This window comes from Astyanax mexicanus, chromosome 9, assembly GCF_023375975.1.
Source record: "Astyanax mexicanus isolate ESR-SI-001 chromosome 9, AstMex3_surface, whole genome shotgun sequence".
NCBI lineage: Eukaryota > Metazoa > Chordata > Actinopteri > Characiformes > Acestrorhamphidae > Astyanax > Astyanax mexicanus.
In genome coordinates, this window is record NC_064416.1 from 14,060,140 (window position 1) to 14,082,952 (window position 22,813).

The 22,813-nt window shown below is 36.6% G+C and overlaps 1 protein-coding gene across 1 annotated transcript; it reads right to left on the reverse strand.

Annotated features, from left to right (window-relative positions):
- Nucleotides 1-668: 668 nt before the first annotated feature.
- Nucleotides 669-22,375, reverse strand: ddx11 (DEAD/H (Asp-Glu-Ala-Asp/His) box helicase 11). Its single transcript, XM_022679520.2, has 26 exons — nucleotides 21,957-22,375; nucleotides 20,687-20,929; nucleotides 19,950-20,036; nucleotides 19,726-19,868; nucleotides 19,589-19,640; nucleotides 18,330-18,437; nucleotides 17,026-17,113; nucleotides 16,624-16,829; nucleotides 15,196-15,348; nucleotides 14,812-14,858; nucleotides 14,586-14,665; nucleotides 14,438-14,479; nucleotides 14,272-14,339; nucleotides 12,827-12,865; nucleotides 12,596-12,722; nucleotides 11,370-11,498; nucleotides 11,162-11,274; nucleotides 7,443-7,515; nucleotides 7,257-7,360; nucleotides 6,868-7,017; nucleotides 6,331-6,399; nucleotides 5,466-5,566; nucleotides 5,284-5,368; nucleotides 5,105-5,180; nucleotides 4,770-4,924; nucleotides 669-2,407 (listed from the first exon to the last, which is right to left on the reverse strand). Exons 1-26 carry the CDS (start codon nucleotides 22,089-22,091, stop codon nucleotides 2,372-2,374), a joined length of 2,709 nt encoding a protein of 902 aa, XP_022535241.2. The 5' UTR covers nucleotides 22,092-22,375; the 3' UTR covers nucleotides 669-2,371.
- Nucleotides 22,376-22,813: the final 438 nt, after the last annotated feature.

The window sequence follows — 22,813 nt, forward strand, 5'->3', positions numbered from 1 at the left end:
GTTCTATGCTTCTATGTTACAGTGTTAATTAACATAATTCTGATTATATTTCGCTCATTCAATCAGCCCGAAAACAGACAGTTTATGGGGCGGATCGGGTCAGGCTCATAATGACAGTTTATGGTTCGGGCTTGGGCAGAATGTGCACGGGCTCCGGCTGGGTCGGATTTTTTGGGCAGGATCTAAGCTCTATTCTCTTTTGGTGAAGCTGTTATATTAATACCATTTTAACGGGCATTAAATTGTTGTTTTTGTCCATTATTTTGTTTTATATATACATATTTCTTTTGAGTGTGGCTTGGTTTGTTAAATTTCATCCCCAGACGCGTTTTTCCGCTTTTTTCAGTATTACAAGTTTTAGTAATTTTCTTTGGTTGTGTGGAGAATTTCGTTTTATTTTTTTGAAATTCGTTAGATTATATTTTTGTCAACATTTTGGGTTTATTTTCGTTTGTTATTTTTTGTTATTTTTCTAATAATAATAGTAAATGCATAATTGATTTCCTTTTTTTGACGGGCGAATAATAAAAAGTAACGCGATAGTTACTTTTACTGGTAACTAATTACTTTTATAGTGGAGTAACTCCGTTAGTAACTCAGTTACTTTTTTGGAGAAGTAACGAGTAACTATAACTAATTACTTTTTCAAAGTAACGTGCCCAACACTGCCCATTGGGTATTTGAATGGATTGTTCAGCCGTATTTTGATAAGTAGCGCTGTTTGTTGGAAAACTGCCACACATCATTTAGACACATTTTCATGTGCGATTAAGCATAAATGAGGTCCTTGTTCTGCATGTCTAAAGCACTAACTCTTTGTGTACTGCAGCTGCTCTGAGATATACAAATAAATAAATGCTGATCTGTTACACAAGCCTCCATTTTATTTAAAAAAACATCTGTTACAAGTGAAGTTGAAAAACATCAGTTGTACTGCGTAACACCGTCACGTGAAAAAGCAACTTGGCAACTTAAATTAAAATATCTAAAATAACTACAAAAATAACTAAAAAATGTTATTTTAGATTTCGTTCCATTCATTTGGAGCATTTTGGTTGGTTTACTCATCATAAATTTTGCCACAATATAAAGAATTAGACAGATTCACACTGTCAAAAAGTAAAAGTCTCTAAAAATGGAGCAACACCTTAAAACCACCTCCTTGCTTGTATACCAATTGCCCATTTAAAAAGCTTCACTGCTCATATAGGAACACTGTATTCTTGTATATGTTTCTCTGCATACTTAGTAAGGAGTCCACAGGAGAGACCACCATACCCAGAACAGGTATTAAAAATAATTTGGGCACAGAAAAAATGAGAGTGAATGGGAGGAACGAGGAATGAGGAAAAACGACAAGAAAAGGAGTGTGGGTCAGTATAGCTGTGTACTACAGGTCAGATACTTGCCCTAATTAAATTGCACTAATTAAATTAAATTAAATTGCGCTGTTGGGACATAAATACTCCATGGCTTTTGGACATGCGGGAAAATAAATGGGAGTGAAAGTGAGGAACGAGTTATAAAAAGACACCAACAAATATAAATAAAAACAAATTTGTTTGTGGGGGCTTGATCTGAGATACTAAATCTGAAACGTGCATTAGTTCAGCAAAAATACAGTAGATTGACAAATTCTTAACAAAAGAAAAAGTTTAATGATTATAGTAGGGTAGTAGGGGTGTAAGAAATATTATATTTTATATTGATATTAAGTATAGCAAAGTATTTTGTTTTTAAAAAAAATATCAATAAACAAAACTACTGAATTTTAATTAATAGTTAACATGTTAAAACTGGTATCGGACAGGGTTCATTTAGTGTTATCAGTGGATATCAGTGTTGTACTCTGTCGTTAGATCCCACTGTTCTGATTGGATAAAAAGTAAACATTTCTTTGAGTTTGATTAAACAATCTCAATATCACCCTTCTTACAGTATCGCCATATATTAAATATTAACCCCTGTATCACAATACATATTCTTGCCAATTCACAGTCCCAAATTTCAGAACTACAAAAGTGCTCCTATACAGCGAGTGAAGCTGATAAAATGGACAATATGTGTAGAAGGAGGTGATTTTAATGAAGTGGCTGATCTGTGTACTTTAAAAGGAATTCAACATATTGAACAAATGAAGCTGTAAAATGTTCTCAGTTTGAAAGAAAAGAGTCCAGAACTCCAGTAGAGAAACACAGCTGCTGAAATACACAAGCTGAGGCACTTTAAGAAGAGGGGAAACTGCTGGAGCATGCCTCAATTATTTACATGGCTTTTAAATAGTCACAAAACTACATGCACTTTATACACACAGCCAGACATGCTCATGAAAAGCTCCCGCTCGGCTGAGAGATGTCTTCTGGTGTTCTCCTCAAAGCTGCTGCGTTTGCCGCTTCTCCAGGAAAAACTGCAAAATCAGACACATATTCAGAGAGACAGTTCATATTGTTCACACACACACAAACACACACAAATACACACACACAAACAGGCATGCTTAGTGTGAACCTACTGACAGAAGAAAAGCTTTGATACACATAAACTCCATCTCTGCTCTCTCTCTCTGCTCTCTCTCTCTCTCTCTCTCTCTCACACACACACTATCAGAGCTAAACACAATGAAAGACATGCTCTTACACTCCAGCAGTAAGGAAAATAACATGTTGATACCTTTATATATTTCTCATTATAGATGCTCTTATATGCATATCTAAATGATCAGTACTGACCTTCTGACAAACACAAAATGATCTTATTTTTTGTAGTTAAATACAATACAGCTCTGGAAAAAAGAGGAATAATCAAGAGGAAGATGGATGATCACAAGCCATCAAGCCAAGCTGAACTGCTTGAATTTTTGCACCAGGAGTGGCATAAAGTTATCCAAAAGCAGTGTGTAAGACTTGAAAAACCAGGGTTATTCCACAAATATTAATTTCTCATAAACTCTTAAACTTTATGAATATGAACTTGTTCTCTTTGCATTATTTGAGGTCTGAAAGCTCTGCATCTTTTTTGTTATTTCAGCCATTTCTCATTTTCTGCAAATAAATGCTCTAATTGACAATATGTTTGGAATTTAGGAGAAATGTGGTCTATAGTTCATAGAATAAAACAACAATGTTCATTGTCCTCAAACATATAGCTATAAATAGCAAAATCAGAGAAACTGATTCAGAAACTGAAGTGGTCTCTTATTTTTTTTCCAGAGCTGTATATATTTAACTTTCTATGTAAGATCATGAATTTGGAACATGTCATCATGATGTTTATTCAGGGTCATAGGATGCTGCAGTGCTTAAATAATGTAAAAAAAATTATCTAAAAATAAAAAGAAATTATTTAGTTGCATTATGGATGTGCATTATTAGGGATGCATGATCCCAACCAACAATCTCACGTGGGCTTTGCACTTTAAGGTTGTTGTCTTTTAAATATTTTACATACTTAAACTGTGTGTACCTGCATATCAGCCTTTTAAACTACTGTGTTTAAAAATGTGTTTTTTTTTTATTTTTGCTAAATATGTGATGTTTAAAGTGAAAATAATGCTATGTTCACAGTATAAAAAGCCTCATTACTCAATTTGCTAAGATCTGTGTTGAATTTATGGCTGCACGATATTGGAAAATTTTACATTGCAAATGTTATTTTTCAACAATATATACCGCAATATTAAACAATGTAGAGCCCATGATTTAACCAGCCCCGCCCCCACCCGCGCTTTGCCTTGTGTTTGGGCTGATGAAGAGCTGAGTCAGTGCCGAGCTCTCAAAACCCACGGAAAACAGCAAAACAACAGTAATTGGCCCTTTAATCAGGCATTTAAATGTTTTTTAAAAGGTAAATAAGAGCGTTTTTCTTAGATTAAAGACATGAATTCAGCTGTAACTGGAAATATCTGCACTGCAAAACTGTGCTGGACTGAGGTGCACAGCTTTCAACACATGCGTTTACAAGCACATGCCCAAGCATGTGGATGGAGGCCATGCAGATACCTCAGGTTTACTCCTGCCTCCTCTCAGGCTCCCCCCACCTTGCACTCCCACTCCCCCCTGTGATTCTCAGGCAGCAGCAGCCTGTCACTTACACAGACACAGAGACAGCGCTGTGTATCTACTTCTTGTGTCAAGAATCAAAACATTGCAACATGACGTGTTTAATTGAACTGCCTTAAGTGACATCGCACATCCTGCGATGTGACTATTGTGCATGCGCACACTGCGATGACGATGCTTAAACAATATATCGTGCAGCCCTAGTTGAATTACAGATTTGAGTATTCACAGCCAGGTAATGTAGATCTTAGATATTGTCTGACTTATTATTTAAATTTTAAACAGTAATTGAACACAATGTAATACGCAGATTTTTTTTTTTATGAACTAACTATTATAAGTGCAGTTGCATTAACTAACTACTTCTAACCTCATTTCCTTCTTACTCTCTTTTCCTCCTCTATCCCACTATTTCACTTTGACCTCCTTTAGGCCCTGTCTAACAATGTTGTTGTTTTTTTTTTTCACCTTGAACTTCTATTACTCTATGTACATCACTATTGTAAGTCGCTTTGGACAAAAGCATCTACCAAATGTAATGTAATGCAATAAAAATGCAAGAGGTAGTCCATTTATTAACAAGCTGAAATACTGTCCCACTTTGTAGCATTGAAATAAATCAAATTCACATCTACAAATAAGATAATTTCAATGTAAAGTAAAAAAAAAATAAGTCCAAAAAAATCTGCTTATAACCCCTCAGTATCTTACCTTCCTGATGCTGGCAAAGGCTGGGCCGAAGCTGCTGTGGGTGTGTGTGCTGGATCTGATCCACTGCGGAAGCTTCTGCAGCGTGCCAGAGCGCGAGTAGCGCCGATCACAAAGTACAATGCAGGCGTAATCACCCCGGTGACGAATCGCCCGGCCTGCAGCGGACAGAGAGGGATTAGACTCCAGAGAAAACTCAAGAAAAACAAAAGATACACATCTGGACTGCGCTGTCCCTCCGCTGCACCCTGAGATCTGCATATTTATCAATTCATCAAACCTGAAGATTAACATTCAACATTATATCCAAATGATACATACAGGAGATAATATCATACCTATGGACTGATTTACAGCCTTCATGCACAGATTTTCAATTAAAGCTTTCCCAGGACTTCTGCCATCAATGTGAGGCTGGTAGGAGGACAGACAGACATAGCGATAAACAAATTAATAAACATCCATCAAAACCCAGCTTAACAGTTTTCACTTGTAAAGTTTTCACTGCTTTACTAACCATGTTTTTATCCAGGTATGCCATCTTTTCCTGAAGCTCCGGGGACTTGATGTTGGGATATGGCATCCCAACCATCACAATACACCTGAATACACAGACACACAGTAATTCAAATAATGTTATGACTCATTGCTAGTGATCCACACTCTTTCAGAGCAAAAACAAACACACACAGATCTCACCTGCCCAAGTCATCAGAGAAGTTGATCCCTTCACTCATCTTCCCTCCAACCACAGAAAACAACAGCGCCCCTGTCTGCCCTCCTCCAGTATTGCTACAGCGCTACCAAAAAAAAAAAGAGAGAAATTTCTCATATTATACAGGTGTTAAATTCTGCTGTATATTATTATATTTCACACTATTTTCACAAACATATAGACATAGATTGTCAGAAATAACTGATGCGCAATTTATACCTTAAACCGTTCAATAATTAATTTTAAGACCTATGACTACACTATATGCTATAAACCCTTAATACTAAAAATGATTCAGTAACTGCTGATTTAATACCGAACAAAAAAGATCCTATATATGCTCTAAATGATTCAGGAGCATCTATAAATGGTTAATTATATACTAAAAACAATTTAGTAACAGCTCTAAATTATTCCATATCCATAACTTGTGGTCGCTATTAATGATTCTGTGATAGTTCTGTAAATGGTTCAGTATGTACAATAAACAATTACGTAACTGCTATAAATTAATCAGTAATATCTATAAATAATTCAGTATTTACTAAAATGACTCAGTACCTGCTTAGAACGATTGAGTATCTATTATAAACTAACCTATATGTGCTATAATTTATTTCTTGACTGTTATTAATGATTCAGTGAATGGTCCAACTGGTTCAGTATCTACTATAAAAACAAATCAGCAACTGCTATGAATGATTCAGAAACAGCTAAGAATGATTCAGAAACTGATATGAATTATTCAGTAATGACTTTGAATGATTCAGTACCTTACAGTTTGAGGACACATCATGGAAATATAAACCAACATACAGGTCTTCAGAGTTTAAAGCGTTAATAACTCACCTGGATACATTTTGAGTACTCAGACAGCACCTGTTCCACCTGACTGGCTTTCTTTGGCTCCTGAAAAACCTGAAATGCAAGTTAAGTACTGATTTAGTTTAGTTTCTTTGTATTTAGTCATTTTATTTTATCTCACAAAGCCAGCCAACTGAGCTACATTAATGAACAGCCAGTAATGCAGCATTACTGGACAGATAAATGTGATTGGGAGAGAACACCAACTGGCAGTTCTGTTATGCTGGCTAGCAGCACACTGTGTGATACGGGAAGAGAGTGGATCATCAAGTTTGCACTAAGCCAGTGAGAGATGACAGTGGAGATTAAATCTACAGTTTCCTGATGTTTGGGACAAGCAGTTGTACCAATCTGGTGTTAAATATGTTTAGAATGAGGGAAAATGGCTTTCTTTCCACTGGTATAACTTAGAAACAACTAAGCCAGTTTGCACTGCTGTGCAGGTAATTACATTTGAGTAATACTAAAGATGTACCGGTAATAAAAGTTTAAGTTTAGGGGTTTAAGACTGTCATGATTTACCTTCTTTTTGGCTGCAAGACGTTGAAGAATACCAGTTTTCTCCCAATGACCCAGAATTCTTTTCTCATACTCATAGGAGGGAAAGAAACAGACCACACCCCCTGGGACCACATTACAAAGGTTGGACAGAACACGTCCTGTCTCTTCCATCTGACATACACACAGACGCAGAACAAAAACGCATAAATGAATTAATATGATTGAATATATGCATTTGCATGACGGCACCAATCAACCCTAAGCATGATTATAGATAAGTCATAGATTAAAGCAATAATATAGATAATATTACCACAGGAAAAAAAATGAAAATATGAATATTGATAAAAAAATAATAAAAGCAAGGACAGGTTTTAGGACTGTTTTTCCATCACATATCTGTCTATTACCATCTGTGGTGTGTCTCTGGTCTGGAACGTAAACTCCAGTCCTTGTCCAGAGGGCCCAGCGCAAAGGACTATGGGTAGAATGTTCTCTGGCGGTATGACATGACCTAAAACACAGAATTTCACAAACATGAACAGTTCTGCAGATTCACTGCAGGCAAGAAAAACCAACACCCACACCAAACTCACCACAAGAGAACTCTGCAATGCGCTCCTCAGAGAGCCCTGCTGACAGCAGAAGCTGCTCCTTAAAATCTGCAACCTGAACAACAAACAGTTATTGCTGGATATTTACACAAAAATAATCATTATTATTTTCTAATAAAAGGCCCCAAATGTCCCAATAGTTTATTACATACTAATACTATAAGGTACACTATGTTGACAAAAGCATCAGTTTCCTAATCCAAATCATTAAACTCAATTTTCAATCCCTTCAATGGCAACAGGTAAATAAAACTGGGCAACTATGATTGCAGACTGCTTCTACAAACATTAATAAAAGACTGGGTCGCTCTCTGGAGCTTAGATAATTACTGTGATAGGATGACCTGTGCAACAAGTCCAGTTGTAAAATTTCCTCACTATTAGATATTCCACAGCCAACTGTCAGTGATATAATAACAAAGTGGAAGAGACTATTGTGCAGAGGTCACCAAATTTCTGCAAAGTCCACCATCTCATGCAAACAACAGTAGAGTGTAGGGTTTCCATGGCAGGGCAGCTAGTATATAGTGTATATACAGTAGTATATACTAAATAAATACATTGTGTGGGTTTGGGAGGTTAGTACACAAAATATTAACACACTAACCCTTTCTGCACTAACAAGAAGTAATCAAGCATAAGGCGTTCTTCATAATTTTCCTAAAATATTTCCCTGGCTTTTTCCTTTATATATGATGAGATTAATGTTTTAGAGCTGGAATGTTTGTATATGTTGCAAATACTGTAATAAAAATGCATTTAATTGCAATTGAAGCCTGCATCACTATTCACAATTGTTCTAATATTGTTCAGACTGTGAGTAGCTCCCCCTTTACGTTTTGCACTGCATTTTGGGATAATAGTGTTCATCATAACCACACTCAAAAATACTGGTTCAGAGTACGTATCATAGATACAGTTGTGGTCAAAAGTTTACATACACTTGTAAAAAAACATAATGTTATGGCTGTCTTGAGTTTTCAATAAGTTCTACAACTCTTATTTTTCTGTGATAGAGTGATCGGAACACATACATGTTTGTCACAAAAAACAGTCATAAAATTTGGTTCTTTCATAAATTTATTATGGGTCTGCTGAAAATGTCACCAAATCTGCTGGGTCAAAAATATACATACAGCAACATTAGTATTTGGTTACATGTCCCTTGGCCATTTTCACGGCAACTAGGCACTTTTGGTAGCCATCCACAAGCTCCTGGCAAGCTTCAGGTCGAATGTTTGACCACTCTTCTTGACAGAATTGGTGCAGTTCAGCTAAATGTGATGGTTTTCTTGCATGAACCCGTTTCTTTAGCACTGTCCACATGTTCTCAATGGGGTTTAAGTCAGGACTTTGGGAAGGCCATTCTAAAACCTTAATTCTAGCCTGGTTTAGCCATTCCTTTACCACTTTTGATGTGTGTTTTGGGTCATTGTCTTGTTGGAACACCCAACTGCGCCCAAGACCCAACCTTCGGGCTGATGGTTTTAAGTTTTCCTGCAGAATTTGGAGGTAATCCTCCTTCTTCATTATCCCATTTACTTTCTGCAAAGAACCAGTTCCACTGGCAGCAAAACATCCCCAGAGCATAATACTACCACCACCATGCTTGACAGTAGGCATGGTGTTCCTGGGATTAAAGGCCTCACCTTTTCTCCTCCAAACATATTGCTGGGTGTTGTGGCCAAACAGCTCAATTTTTGTTTCGTCTGACCAGAGAACTTTCCTCCAGAAGGTTTTATCTTTGTCCATGTGATCAGCAGCAAACTTCAGCCGAGTCTTAAGGTGCCTTTTCTGGAGCAAGGGCTTCTTTCTTGCACGGCAGCCTCTCAGTCCATGGCGATGTAAAACACGCTTGACTGTGGAGACTGACACCTGTGTTCCATCAGCTTCCAAATCCTTGCAGACCTGCTTCTTGGTGATTCTTGGTTGACTCTTGACCATCCTGACCAATCTCCTCTCGGCAGCATGTGATAGCTTGCGTTTTCTTCCTGATCGTGGCAGTGACACAACTGTTCCATGCACTTATTATACTTGCGTATAATTGTCTGCACAGTTGCTCTTGGGACCTGTAGCTGCTTTGAAATGGCTCCAAGTGACTTCCCTGACTTGTTCAAGTCAATAATTCGCTTTTTCAGATCCACACTGAGTTCCTTTGACTTTCCCATTGTAGCTTTTGTAGCTGAGTCTAATCACTGGGTCAAATGAGCCCTATTTAAATGGGCTCATGAGAAGTCAACAGCTGTAGTCAATCAGAATCACTTACAAGAAGTGAAGAGGCCATGACATGAAGCTAATTTGATTGACACAACTCGCTACATCACCAAAATTGACAAATTTTGTTGCTGTATGTATATTTTTGACCCAGCAGATTTGGTGACATTTTCAGCAGACCCATAATAAATTTATGAAAGAACCAAATTTTATGACTGTTTTTTGTGACAAACATGTATGTGTTCCGATCACTCTATCACAGAAAAATAAGAGTTGTAGAACTTATTCAAAACTCAAGACAGCCATAACATTATGTTTTTTTACAAGTGTATGTAAACTTTTGACCACAACTGTAGTTAGTATTAGTAAATAGTATGCAATTGGGAAGCACATGTAGTTTTTTTTATTTATTAATCTTTATTTTTGCATTTTATACACTCAACCTCATACCACAGCTCTATTATTATGTATTTCTTATTTTCTTTGAGTTTTTTGTTTCCTTATTTTTCCACCTTGCTTACATTTGCTTATATAGTTATATAGCTTATATGAGATTAGACAACTGTCTAAACATGTTACTGCTAGTTGTCCCATGTAAGACTACAAAATATGACAAATAAATGTAACATATGCTACACACTGACCTGCAAAACATAAAAAAACTGCAATTAAATAAGATACAATTATGTTACCAAAATGAAGGTAGAGAAGATATACCCCAGTCACAGTTTGAGATCATATTTTTGTCTGAGAGTGTGGGCACATGAAGAATAACATTTAAAGAGCTTGTGTGGGAGGTAAGAACTAATTTGCTCAGACAAGCACTAATATTACTGTAAGAATAAATCATATTAAGATACTCATTTCTTGAGGCTAACCAATCTTTGGTTATGCTGCTGGTTTTGAACACATCCATACACATGCTGAGTGAACTGAGAGAACCACACAACTAAACTAGCACAAAAACGTTTGACTATATACTACTATATACAGCTCTGGAAAAAATTAAGAGACCACTTCAGTTTTATTCTATAAACTACAGACAACATTTCTCCCAAATTACAAATAAAAATGATGCCGAGCTTTTAGACCTCAAAAGTTAATATTCATAAAGTGTTAAGAGTTCAGACATCAATATTTGGTGTGTAAGACTGGTTCTCCTCCACCAGTCTTACACACTGCTTTTGGATAACTTTATGCCACTCCTTGTGCAAAAATACAAGCAGTTCAGTTTGGTTTGATGGCTTGTGATCATCCATCTTCCTCTTGATTATATTCTAGAGGTTTTCAATTTGGTAAAATCAAAGAAACTTCTCATTTCTAAGTGGTCTCTTATTTTTTTCCAAAGCTGTACATATAGTGTTATAAGGAGTTTTAACAGTGAAATATTAACTTATTTTGCAAATAAACCTATTTTAACATCCCTGTAAGTACTCAAAACTGTATGTTGTTCGTGTACTGTATTGGTATGAGTGTGTGATGCTCACAGGCTGCATTGTCCCACCAGCGATGATAACAGCCCTGCATTCTTGGACAACCTGCGCAAAGTGAACCGCTGCATTCAGCATGAGGAACTTCAGACTGCTCTGAGACAGATATGCTGAGGAAAAACATTTTAACAAAGAGACAAATGTTAATAAGCACAAAGTCAGCGTGTGTGAACGCACATCTGTACATACAGTATGAGAAGATCACCTTGTTTGTCCATCACCACTCTGCCATCTTTGTTGGAGTTCGTGAGAGCAAAGAGGAAGCTTTCAACCAGCATCATGGGGGAGGACATAGACGGCCTGTCGTCTACTGCTGCCTGCTGTTCTGCAGCAGCTACCAGAAACACATAAAACAGAAGAGTATAAGTGTTAATGGACTACAACAACCCAGCTTCTGGAGATCTACGTTTCTACAAAGCTTAGTTCTAAACCTTTTCCTGATAAAGCAATTTTTTTTTTCCAAATTATGGATTTCTAGTTTTCAAAGTGAGGTTCAAATAGAATACCAAACAAAAAAATCCTCGACAACTAGTAACTGGGAGAAATTATATAAATCTGTCCAGAACTTTCAGCTCTTTGTTCGTTTTTGTTAATGTCTATATATATATGAGGTATATATGTGTGTGTGATTTGCATAATGATTGTGTCCCTATTAATGTGCTGTATGTATCTGTCTGCTATGGTTCTTTAAGAGCAAAATAGACATTTTTGTTTTTTGCTGAAGAATCATATTTGTAATAGATATGAGTTTGAAGGGCATTTACATCAAGTCAAGGTAATTTACACCAGTGATTCTCACCTGGAGGGCCAGGACCCACAAATGGGCCATGGACACATTCTGGGCGGGTTGAGAACAGCCTGTAATAGTTTTAAAAATTATAAATAATTAATGCATCTGATTTTGTACTTGTCTTTTACAATGGGGGGGGGGGGGGGGGGGGGGAGAGACAGAGTTTCTTACTAATGTACTCTGAATTCAGTGAAGTGAAATATTTAATTTTGTGACCTTATTTATTTTGTTTATTTTGATTTATTATTTTATTTTAGTAACTTTTATACATGTACTTATGTTCCTCCTCAGTTTGTTAAAAATGCTCTCATATTCACTGCTATATTCAATGTTTAAATGGGCTATTTTTCAAAAATAAATTTGTTTCATTTGTATTCTATAAAAGTGGGTCGCGACTTAATGACCATGAAAAAAATGTGTACCCAGGCTGAGACCATTTGAGAACCCCTGCTTAAGAACTTTAAAAAGGTATTTTTCTGTTGCAACCATTGTTTAATGAAACATGTCTCTATGTCTATGGTGCTGCTCAAAGAACCATTTAAAGCACATTAACTTTTATTTATCAATATATCAATGTATGTGATGTTCAGGAAGATAGTGTTATTTACTTCACATTCCAGAATTAATAATGTTAACATTACCTGCAGGTTTGTTCTGGAGGCTCTGAAGGAAGCGCCCAAGTCCTTCAGTATTGCGATTCTCCTTGTTCACAGAATTTGAGTGTGTGTTTACACCATTCCCTTCATACTTCTCTACAAAACCACACAGCTACAAACACACACACACACACACACACACAACACAAAGATCAAAAGATAGTCCAGTCTGCAGTATCTAAGTTTGATAATGTATAATAAGGCCACTCTTCTCACCTTCCTGCTGATCATGCTCTTCTCAAAATATTTCTGAACCTTCGTCAGAGAGAATGTGGAGAAGAGATTATTGAATAAAATTAAGGGTGTGATAACTAGGTTTTGATATTTTAATTGGAAAATTCCTTTCAACACTGTTTTCAGTAAAAATATGGATGTGGTATGATAATTATAATAATGTTAATTATCCTAAAATAAAAAGTGAAAGTACTTTCCCAGTAACGTAATAGTTTGCTAAATGCGGACCACGCCTAAAGAAGTAGAGAAAGAAGAAGGAAAAAGGGGAGGGAACTCAGGGAAATTTGGGCTGGAGTTCTGAACTGCGTGCTTGAAGAAGCGTGCAGTTATATCCCCCCCTTTTTATTTAATGAGAAGTGGAAGAGTAGAAAAAGGGGGTTGTAGGGGAGGAGGTGGGTTGCGAACTTTCGTCACGAGAGATAGTTAGTTAGGGGAGGTATTTATAGGACGGTTGATTGATACGGGGTGGAGTTAGAACGTAGAGTTCGGGCGTGGTCCTTCTCCCAAACTTTTATTATTACATAACATCATTTTTAGAAATTCACACTTAACACAGTCATACAAACATTTACAAAATTGCAGAACTAGAAAATGGTTTCACAGCTAAGGTGGATTCTACTTCCAGGCAGTTGCTGATATGATATTTCAGTTTTTCCGTGATGTTAATCAATTGCTGCTGTTGTGTTGCTAAGTGAATATTAGGGGGTTGCTGGGGTACTCCATGTGGATGGCTGGGTGTTGTATTTGTATCAGTTACAGTGTTTCAAGTGTGCCAAAACTTTTGCACCCAAAATGAATTTGTTTGCAATGTTTAACGAAAGCTATTATAAATTCAAATAGCAGCTTATAAATAAAAACTGAAAATACATTCTAGATTAATTCTCAATAATGCAAGAAGACATTTCCCTACTGGTTAAAAACTACTTTTTATTAGGAGTCAAAAACAATTAGTTTATTGGGGAAGTTTTAACACTGTGGGATTAGTTTTTAACACAGTGTGTTGCATCATTTGTGAGAGTTATCACATAATTTAGAAATGATTGAAAAAAGAGAGACTAATCTATTTGAACTATATTTTTAGGTTCAAGTCCGTTTAAATTTTGGGTCAACATAGGGTTTACAGCATAGCCTGTGCAAGTGGTCTGCACTATTGTGAGCACTTATACTTGTGTGTCTGCATCAGTATGCAATCATGTGGCTTAGTGATATCATGCATAGTGTAATGCCTAGTGGCGTAGGATAAATAGAATTGGCTATGGTGTAGATTTGATGCAGAAGCATGAATTGACCTTAAGAAACGCAGTGACAGTAATGATGCTAAGTAATCTGATAGGGTGCACCTAGACACTTAAAACAAATCATCAGAAAATTCATATCTGATGACAATGCTGAACTATAATATACAACGTAAAATGTAAGTGCTATACCTTGAATAGATTTATATTGTCTATCTGGGCTCTGAACAGGAAGTCATTGATGGTCAGCAGTTCCGTCCCTGTGAAAAAGACACATGCATTGAGTTTAAAACAAAATAAAACTGTATCTAACATAAATAATAAAATAAATGATGAGAGAGGAACAGTGAGAGATTACCCGGCTGAGTGCTCTGAGTAACAGGATTCAGTGACACTTTTCCTGTGGTCACAAACCATTTGTGTTAGATTTACAACAAACATACACAGACACTCTTTCTTCTACATTCTCTAACACACACACACACACACACACACACATCACTGACCTCCAAGAGTCCGCACAAGCCCCTCAAGCACAAACAGGATCTGCTTGATGTACATCAGATTCTTGGCCTTTAGGCGACTCCTGGAACAGATAGGAACAACACAACACATCTGCTTTTGAAAAATATTATAATTAGCTGTATTACATCTCTAAAACATACTTAAACACGTGTATGAGAGGGCAATAGAACAACAGTGTGTGAGTGTTACAATTCGATTTTATTTTACCTGTAGCGTTCACAGTACTGGGAGAGCTGAGAGTGAGCCCTGCAGAGCTGAAACACAAGAGACATTAAACCCAATGAACTGCTAAGATTTGTGTGTTTATGTGTGAATAAACATTAACATATTGCTGTTTACTGTAAATGCAATACACCACCCATTACATTTAAATCAGTGAGCCAGTAATGTGACTTATAGAACTGTGCATAATCACGCTGTTTATAATCATTTATCTTATCTTATATACTAATAATACTCATCATATTAGAATATAAATAAATACAGTAACAAGAATTTTTCATAAAAAAATATAGTTGTGATCTTTATATCTGTTCTGTGAAGGGTTTATTACTGGATGCTGTAGTGGTATGTAGGTGTTAGTATCTGCACCTGTGCTCCATTGACCTCAGCACTGTGCAGTGCTGTGATTGTATCTGTCAGATTGTGAGCCTCATCAATGACGACAATCTGGTCCTTCAGTTTGATTCCTGATGCTTTGCGAGTGGCTGCATGCAGCAGCGTCTGATAGGGCAGCACCACCACCTGAGACAGAGTGTAACAGAGAGACGAGCAAATCTGAGATTAATACTCTTTACTTTAGAAAAAATAGGAGAAGCGCAGAATGATCAGTTTGTAACATATGCAAGCAATTGTACTAATTTGATAGTTTGAGAAAAGGCATCATAAAAATAATAATAAAGCAGCACTAGTTTCTAATACTTTTTATTAAAGTGATTTAATGTCTAAACTGCTTTTAAATGTAGCATCACTGGACAGCTGAACACACTTGGAGGAGAACACTGACTAGCTCTGTTACGTCAGCTAAAACATCCTGGTGCAAGACAATGACCGGCCCCATGTGGCCAGAGTGTGTAGGCATTTTCTTGACGACTGCAGCACAGGTGCCATTAACTGTCCCTCATGTTCCCTAGACCTGAATCCAATTGAGAATTTCTGGGACTTTATGAATCAGTGCAGCCGACATCACTCAGTCTCGCCACAGACTCTCTAGGAGCTCACTGATGCCCTGATCCAGGCCTGAGGGTCATAACTATTACACAGTAACATTATGAGTTGCTGTGATAAAATTCACTGAAATTGGATGAGCCTATGATTTCAGTGTTTTACTTAGATTTTTGGTAGGAATTTGAGTCCAGTCTTAATGGTTTCACTCTAAGTAATACAATTTATTACACAGAAAATAAAGAAATCAAATAAATAAGGTTAAACCTAATGATATTTACACTACTACTTCTTTACAGTGAGAGTAATAAACAAAAATTTAATAAATACATTTAACCCAAAAGATGCCACATGGTGACTTACAGTATGTCACCTTTCCATACAGGAGTGTAAAGTTCCTTATAGTATTCTGTCCTTCACTTTAACTAATACAATTCTTAAGTGACATATACTGAACATCCTGAGAGCATCACAGGACAGTGTGTGAATGTGTGATCATGTGACCTTATTTACAGAATGCAGGAGTTCTGGGTTAGTTCTCGGGGGTAAAACTAGCTCATTTTAAAAGTGCATTATCACATTTTTGCCAACAATTCAGATACATGAACTATGCATATAACTAGTTTTGATATGGTTTCTAGAACAAAATGTTAAAAAACTAGTTCTAAAATGTTTTTTGTGGCATTCACATCAATATATATATATATATATATATTTACGGTTGACTGCCATCTTTATTGCAATAAGAAAAAAACAGGAATAACTGATTAAATTTTGAGTTTTGTATCAATATTCAAAGCTGGGTCTTGGCTCTTAAGGATTAAGCCTGTAAGTGCACTATACACCTGTGTGTACCTGAGCTGCAGGAATAGCGAGGCGTGTGCTGTAATAGGGGCAGGTGTGTGTGCCTCTGCCGTGCTGCACCAGCTGCTCGATGTCCCGCACTTTCACCAGCACCTCGTCTCGCATCGCCATCATCTTCTCATACCCTGTGAAGGGGCAGGTTGCCTTGGCGACGCTGCGGCGGCGCTTCGGCTCCAAGTCTGTCTTGCTCTGCTTGTCTGGGGACAGAGGTCAGAGGTCAGCATCTCTCTGTGGAATCTGTGTGGTCACTCTTCTGATCATCTCAAACTTAATTTGTCTTTCTGGCTGTGTGGACTGTGTGTGTGCTCTTAATGATGACAGTGGGGTTAGTTGTGGATAGTGAGGCTGTGTGGGTGAGAGAGTGAACAGTACACTCTGTTTCAGGTTTCTTACCATGTTTGTTTTTTTGCAGCTCCATACAGCGGTCATTGATCAGCTGAACACTCCCCAGACGCGTCACGTCGGGATTAACACACAGATTCTAAAGATCCAGAGAAGAAGGAATGACTTAAAAACTTACACTTAAAAAAGACATTCACGTGTATGGTTAATATACTGTGTATATATATATATACACACAAAGCAATCCAGACTGTTCTCATACAGAGTTCTCCAATGGTGGAACAAACTTCCTTTCACTACCAGATCAGGAGAATCTCTCACAAAGAGCACTTACTCTCTTAACACCTCTAACACACTAAGTACTTCTAACCTCATTTCCTTCTTCCCCTCCTTCACTCCTTTATCCCCTATCTAAACATGTTTTTTACCTTTAACTTCTATTACTTTTGTGCTTCACTATTGTAAGTCGCTTTGGACAAAAGCGTCTGCCAAATGTAATGTAATGTAATATATATATATATATATATATATATATATATATATATATATATATATATATATATATATATATATATATATATATATATATATATATGTTACATTTTTCAAAATTACAATCATTTAAAAAAAAATAGGATTTGCCACAAATAACATTTTGTCTTTACATATTTTTACATTTAGAAATAATGTATTTGTATTTAAACAATATTAAGAGATGGAGGTATTAGAAGTAAAAACATAAAATGGAAGAAATGTCTTTTAAAGCTTTTAAACTTTCTTGTGAGGAAAGTTAGGACACACCCGCATTTGTTATTATAATTATACTCAGGTGTAGCATATCAGCTGCAGCTGATTAGAACATAGTATAAAGAAATTTGTTTGTTTATTAGAATTTTTTTAAGTCTGACTTATTTAAAGTTCAGATATTTGTGTATCAATTAAATATTACAAATTATTATTTAAAAATATTTCTTGACCTTTATGTTTTGTTACATTACCATCATCTCTCAATATTGTTCAAATGTAGGTCAAATCCCCATATATTGTATTTAAAAATCTTTGAAAAGACAAGCCTCAATATGGGGTGGTCTTATTGTTTCACATGACTGTACAGGTTCTATTTCCTCAGAATAAAGATCAGGTAGACCAAACTGTAGCTCATCAGCAACATCAAAGTACACATCATTTTCTGAGCAGGTGTAATCAGCACTGAGTGTTCTACAGTGTCTCTTTTCCTTCCAGTACAAAGCCCTTTATCATCCAACAGCCAAAAACCATATCTAATAGCCACTTATTAAGTAATCACACATGCAGTGTGTGTGTGTGTGTGTGTGTGTGTGTATGTATGAGTGCACCTGTCTAGAGCCCAAATTGACCAAGCTGACTGTGGACCCATATGGGCTTTTCTGCACTTCATGCACAAACTGGGCAAGCTGTGAGTGCGTACGGCTGCAGTAATATATCTGCAAAAAAACACAGACATGTTACATTACACATACATACACATGAATCCAATTATAATACTTTGAAATCGCTTTATGTGGGAGTTTGGTATTTTGTGCCTCCAACAGTTGAGGAGTGTAATTTACTATTCCTCCACTGCAATAAATACAAATTACGCTTTACGCCCCTTATTAAGGACAGCTGTACACAAGCATTTGAGGACAAGCTGAGAAATACAGAAGAGGCATCTGAAGCAGCATGCAGTAATGCAGTGTTACTCAGTTTTGAAAAAGCAGCTCCACCAAAGTTCCATCGTGCTATATAGGCCTGTACAGCTCTGGAAAAAATAAGAGACCACTTAATGATGATGTTTATCCTTGATTTTACCAAATTGAAAACCTCTGGAATATAATATAAGAGGAAGATGGATGATCACAAGCCAACAAACCAAGCTAAACTGCTTTAATTGTGCACCAGGAGTGGCATAAAGTTATACAAAAGCAGTGTGTAAGACTGGTGGAGGAGAACATGCCAAGATGAAAACTGTGCATGAAAATCAGGGTAATTCCACCAAATATTGATTTCTGAATTCTTTAAAACTTTATGAATATGAACTTGTTTTATTTGCATTATTTGAGGTCGGAAAGCTCTGCATCTTTTTTGTCATTTTAGCTAGTTTTCATTTTCTGCAAATAAATGATCATATTTTTATTTGGAATTTGGGAGAAATGTTGTTTGTAGTTTATAGAATAAAACAACAATGTTCATTTTACTCAAACATATACTTATAAATAGCTAAATCAGAGAAAATAATTTAGAAACTGAAGTGGTCTCTTAATTTTTTCCAAAGCTGTATTTCAAGGGGAAGTGTCATAGAACAAAAACATACTATAAATTACTTTTTGTCCAATCAGATCAGTGGGATATAAAGACAGAGTACACTTATGCCCTCAATTATTAAACACAACACAAAATGAGGTCCATGTAAACTTTTAAAAAAATAATACTGTGTTTTTTAATATCGTTACAGTTTTGAAACACATAATATCCCAATACTTCTATATATGGATAGTTTTCTTCACCCCTAGTGCAATTAGGCAGACCCAGGGAATTAGAACCTAGTCTGCCACCTAAACCACATCAACCGCCTTACACATTCAATAAAACACACCTTAGTGACATGCTCTTCCTCTAGATCATCATCATCATCTTCATCACAGATCCTAGAAGAAAGGAGAAAGCATGAGTTTTACAGGGCTGACAAATATAACACCACACACACAGATGCATGTGGAAATAAACACATACCTGGGTTTGGGTGTGGCTTCATCATCACTTTCATAATCTGCAACAATAAGCCCCTCCTCTTCCTCTTCATGAGATTTCTCCTCAGAGCTTAGCTCCTGCTTACTGAGCTGCAGCAACTTTTCTGCCTCATTATCCTCATTGGTCTATAGGCATAAAGACAAGCACAGTTTTTATAGTGCATTACACAAGCTGATCTAAAGCAAACCACACCGAGACTAACAAACCTTTCTTTTCATTGCATATTTAAGCTGAGCATTGTGTCTGATCATCTCCAGCCTTTCTTCTCTTCTCTTTCGCTTAATCTCTTCATCCTGGGAAGGAAAGAAAGCAGTACTGAGCAACACATACACACAAGTATTTTCTATATTGCTGCATAGATTAGACCTAAAGCGTTATCAGATTTATTTATCAAATTTCATCTAGAATCAATAAGACAATCAAACAAATGAGACAAAAATATTAGACTTGGTCTAACTTATTTTTGAGGTAAACAATCAATAGCACATATATATTATAGTTGCAAAAATATGTAAACTTTTAGGATGAGCAGATCCTTTTAGGATCCTTTTAGGATGCTGCACCTGGGGCAGGATGGCTTGCCATCATTGATGGAACAATAAAGTCTCAACTCTATCAACACATTTTGAAGGAAAATCTCAGGAAATCTGTCTGTAAGCTGAGCCTCAAGGAAACATAGGTCATGCAACAAGACAACAACCCTAAGCACACCAGCTGTTATATCAGCCCTTCTTTGGTATAATGATTGCTGTGTGTATGGTTGTTGTTGTCTACTAAATGCATTTTATATGTATTATTGGATGATTTACCTCCATAAATAAGTCCAGGTCCCTATTTCATGAGTTTTGGGTCAGATTTATGCAGAAATGCACATAATGAACCGATTTAATTTCTGTACTAATAGAGAGCTTTAGCTTTCCATTATTATGCTCTGTTTAATTACCTTTAATTTATTCACTATCTCTCGCTCTGCTCTTTTTTGCACAAAATCAGACACCCAGTCTGGTTCTGTCGCTGCTCCGCTGCCACCACTCTTGTCTCCATTACAGTCCTTCTCTCCTCCATCTCCATCTCCTTTCCTCTCCACCTCTTTCTCCTGCAGAAGTCTGGCAGCCTCCTCCTTCTTCTTCTCCTCATGGTCTCTGAGCCACGTCAGAGCGCCACAGATCAGACTCAGAGACTTGCCCTGGAACACAGACAACTCAGTCAAAGATCTGAGAAAAGACAAATCCCAATCCCTACATCCCAATTCAACCAAAACAGGGGTCCAGGATGTGTTCCAGGGTGTGTGTAGAGCACAGGGTCTCTTTTGGGACTCTCACCTCACCACCTTACTTATAATAATGTCTTTGAAACACACTGTGAGGTCCAGACAATAGCAATAAATTAAGGGTCTAAATGATACACCTTTTATATCATATAACCTCAATGTTTATCCACATTTAACAGTAAGTCAATATTTCTTCCTTACAAGAGATCTGTTTACATTATAAGACGGTTTATGTTTACAAATGTGCCTCTAAAATAGACCTTTTCCCTCTATATGGACACTGTCAGAGACACTGGCACTAATTATGAGTATTGTAGTTTACTTCTATTTTAAATATTTGCTAGTTAAATAAATAATAGAAAAAGAATGCTGTGCTTGTGTATTACCATTTGGTGTAGTATAGAAGAAATGGGTTTTCATCTTTTTTTTTGTCCACATTTCTAGTTTTTTTTTATTTCTGCACCTCACAATTAGAATTACAGGAAAATGGAAAATTTCTGATTTTTACATCTTGTAACAAAAATAAGGTGCATTATACCATCACATATACCACAAATTAGAGATTTTCTTTTTTCAAATTTGTTAGCAAAAGGAAGAAATGAAAAACTAAAGACTGAAGAAACAGATCTATTTTTTTTTTCAGCAAAGTAAATGGAAAAATAAATAAAGAACTTTTATACCCAATTTTTTTATATTCCAATTTAGCCTGAAACGGTCAGAAAATTGAACTGATAAACGTTACACTGACCCTAATGTAGTAGATATGGGACTGTGCTTTACTATATATCGCAATACATATTGTGTATCATGAAAATAAATGTCTTCAAATATCATGATATAAATGTTTTAGCACATAAAAATATATATTTAATTTATTGTGTCCACATGTCCCAACGCCAGCCAGCAGGTGGCGTAGTTCTGCGCTTTCCCTCCCCATACTGACCGTGCCGGTGGGGCTCTCGAAAATGCCCACTTTGCCCTGTTCCAGTGCGGCATACAGCGACTCCATAAAGCGCTCCTGGATCGTGTACGGTTTAAACGGGAACGGGAACCGAGAAGCGGGCGCCCCGTTCTCCATCTGTACTCTACTTTAAGTCCGTGTCGATTAAAATAACGTTAAACCAAACTATCAGAGCTAAACCGACATAAACAAACTTCACAAACTCGAGTTTACCATCGATTCTACGTAAATTTAAGTGACAAATACAGTATATTCCAGATCCTCTCTTAACCGCAACCTCTGATCGGAGTTTTAACGTTAATTTGGCTGAAATTTAGCGCGCTGTTACTGAAGAAAACAACAAAATCGGCCTTGAACAATCCCGCCACTGACGTTTCAGAGCCAATAGCAGTGAGACCCAGTTCTCTCTGCTTTAGGGACGGTCAACAAATTACTCACCAGTCACCACATGTTTTATTAAAACATAGCATATGTTACATACAGTAACTTTTTATTTAACATGTTACTACTCAAATAATAAAAATAAGTATTATTAAACAACTCGCGTGTCTCTCTTTGTAAAAAAAAATAACACGTTCTTCTTTATTTTGTTGGAAAGTTTGTTGACGGTACCTTAGTCCATGCTGCATCAGAGCCTGTTTATGGGGAGCGTGCCCACCTTCTGTGTCCCTGTTAAATCAGAAATGACTGAATGTAGCTAAACTGCTAAAAACTCTTTTTTCGAGGTATTCCTTTTATTAGAATAAGATATTTATCTAAAAGAAGCAAAGAAAGTCTACCTTTATTTACATTTTTCTACAGAAAAGTGGTTTAGTCAAAAAAGGCAATAATTCCTGCTG

Bases quoted from the DNA above. Each gene is read 5' to 3' on its own strand.
- ddx11 (XM_022679520.2), bottom strand. From the start codon at position 22,091: ATGGAGAACGGGGCGCCCGCTTCTCGGTTCCCGTTCCCGTTTAAACCG. The intron at 17,114-18,329 runs GTGCACTCATAC...CTGGATCTTTAG, and splicing joins TCAATTTGGGCTCTAGACAG to AATCTGTGTGTTAATCCCGA. The intron at 7,516-11,161 runs GTGAGCATCACA...TTTGTTGTTCAG, and splicing joins CTGGTGGGACAATGCAGCCT to GTTGCAGATTTTAAGGAGCA.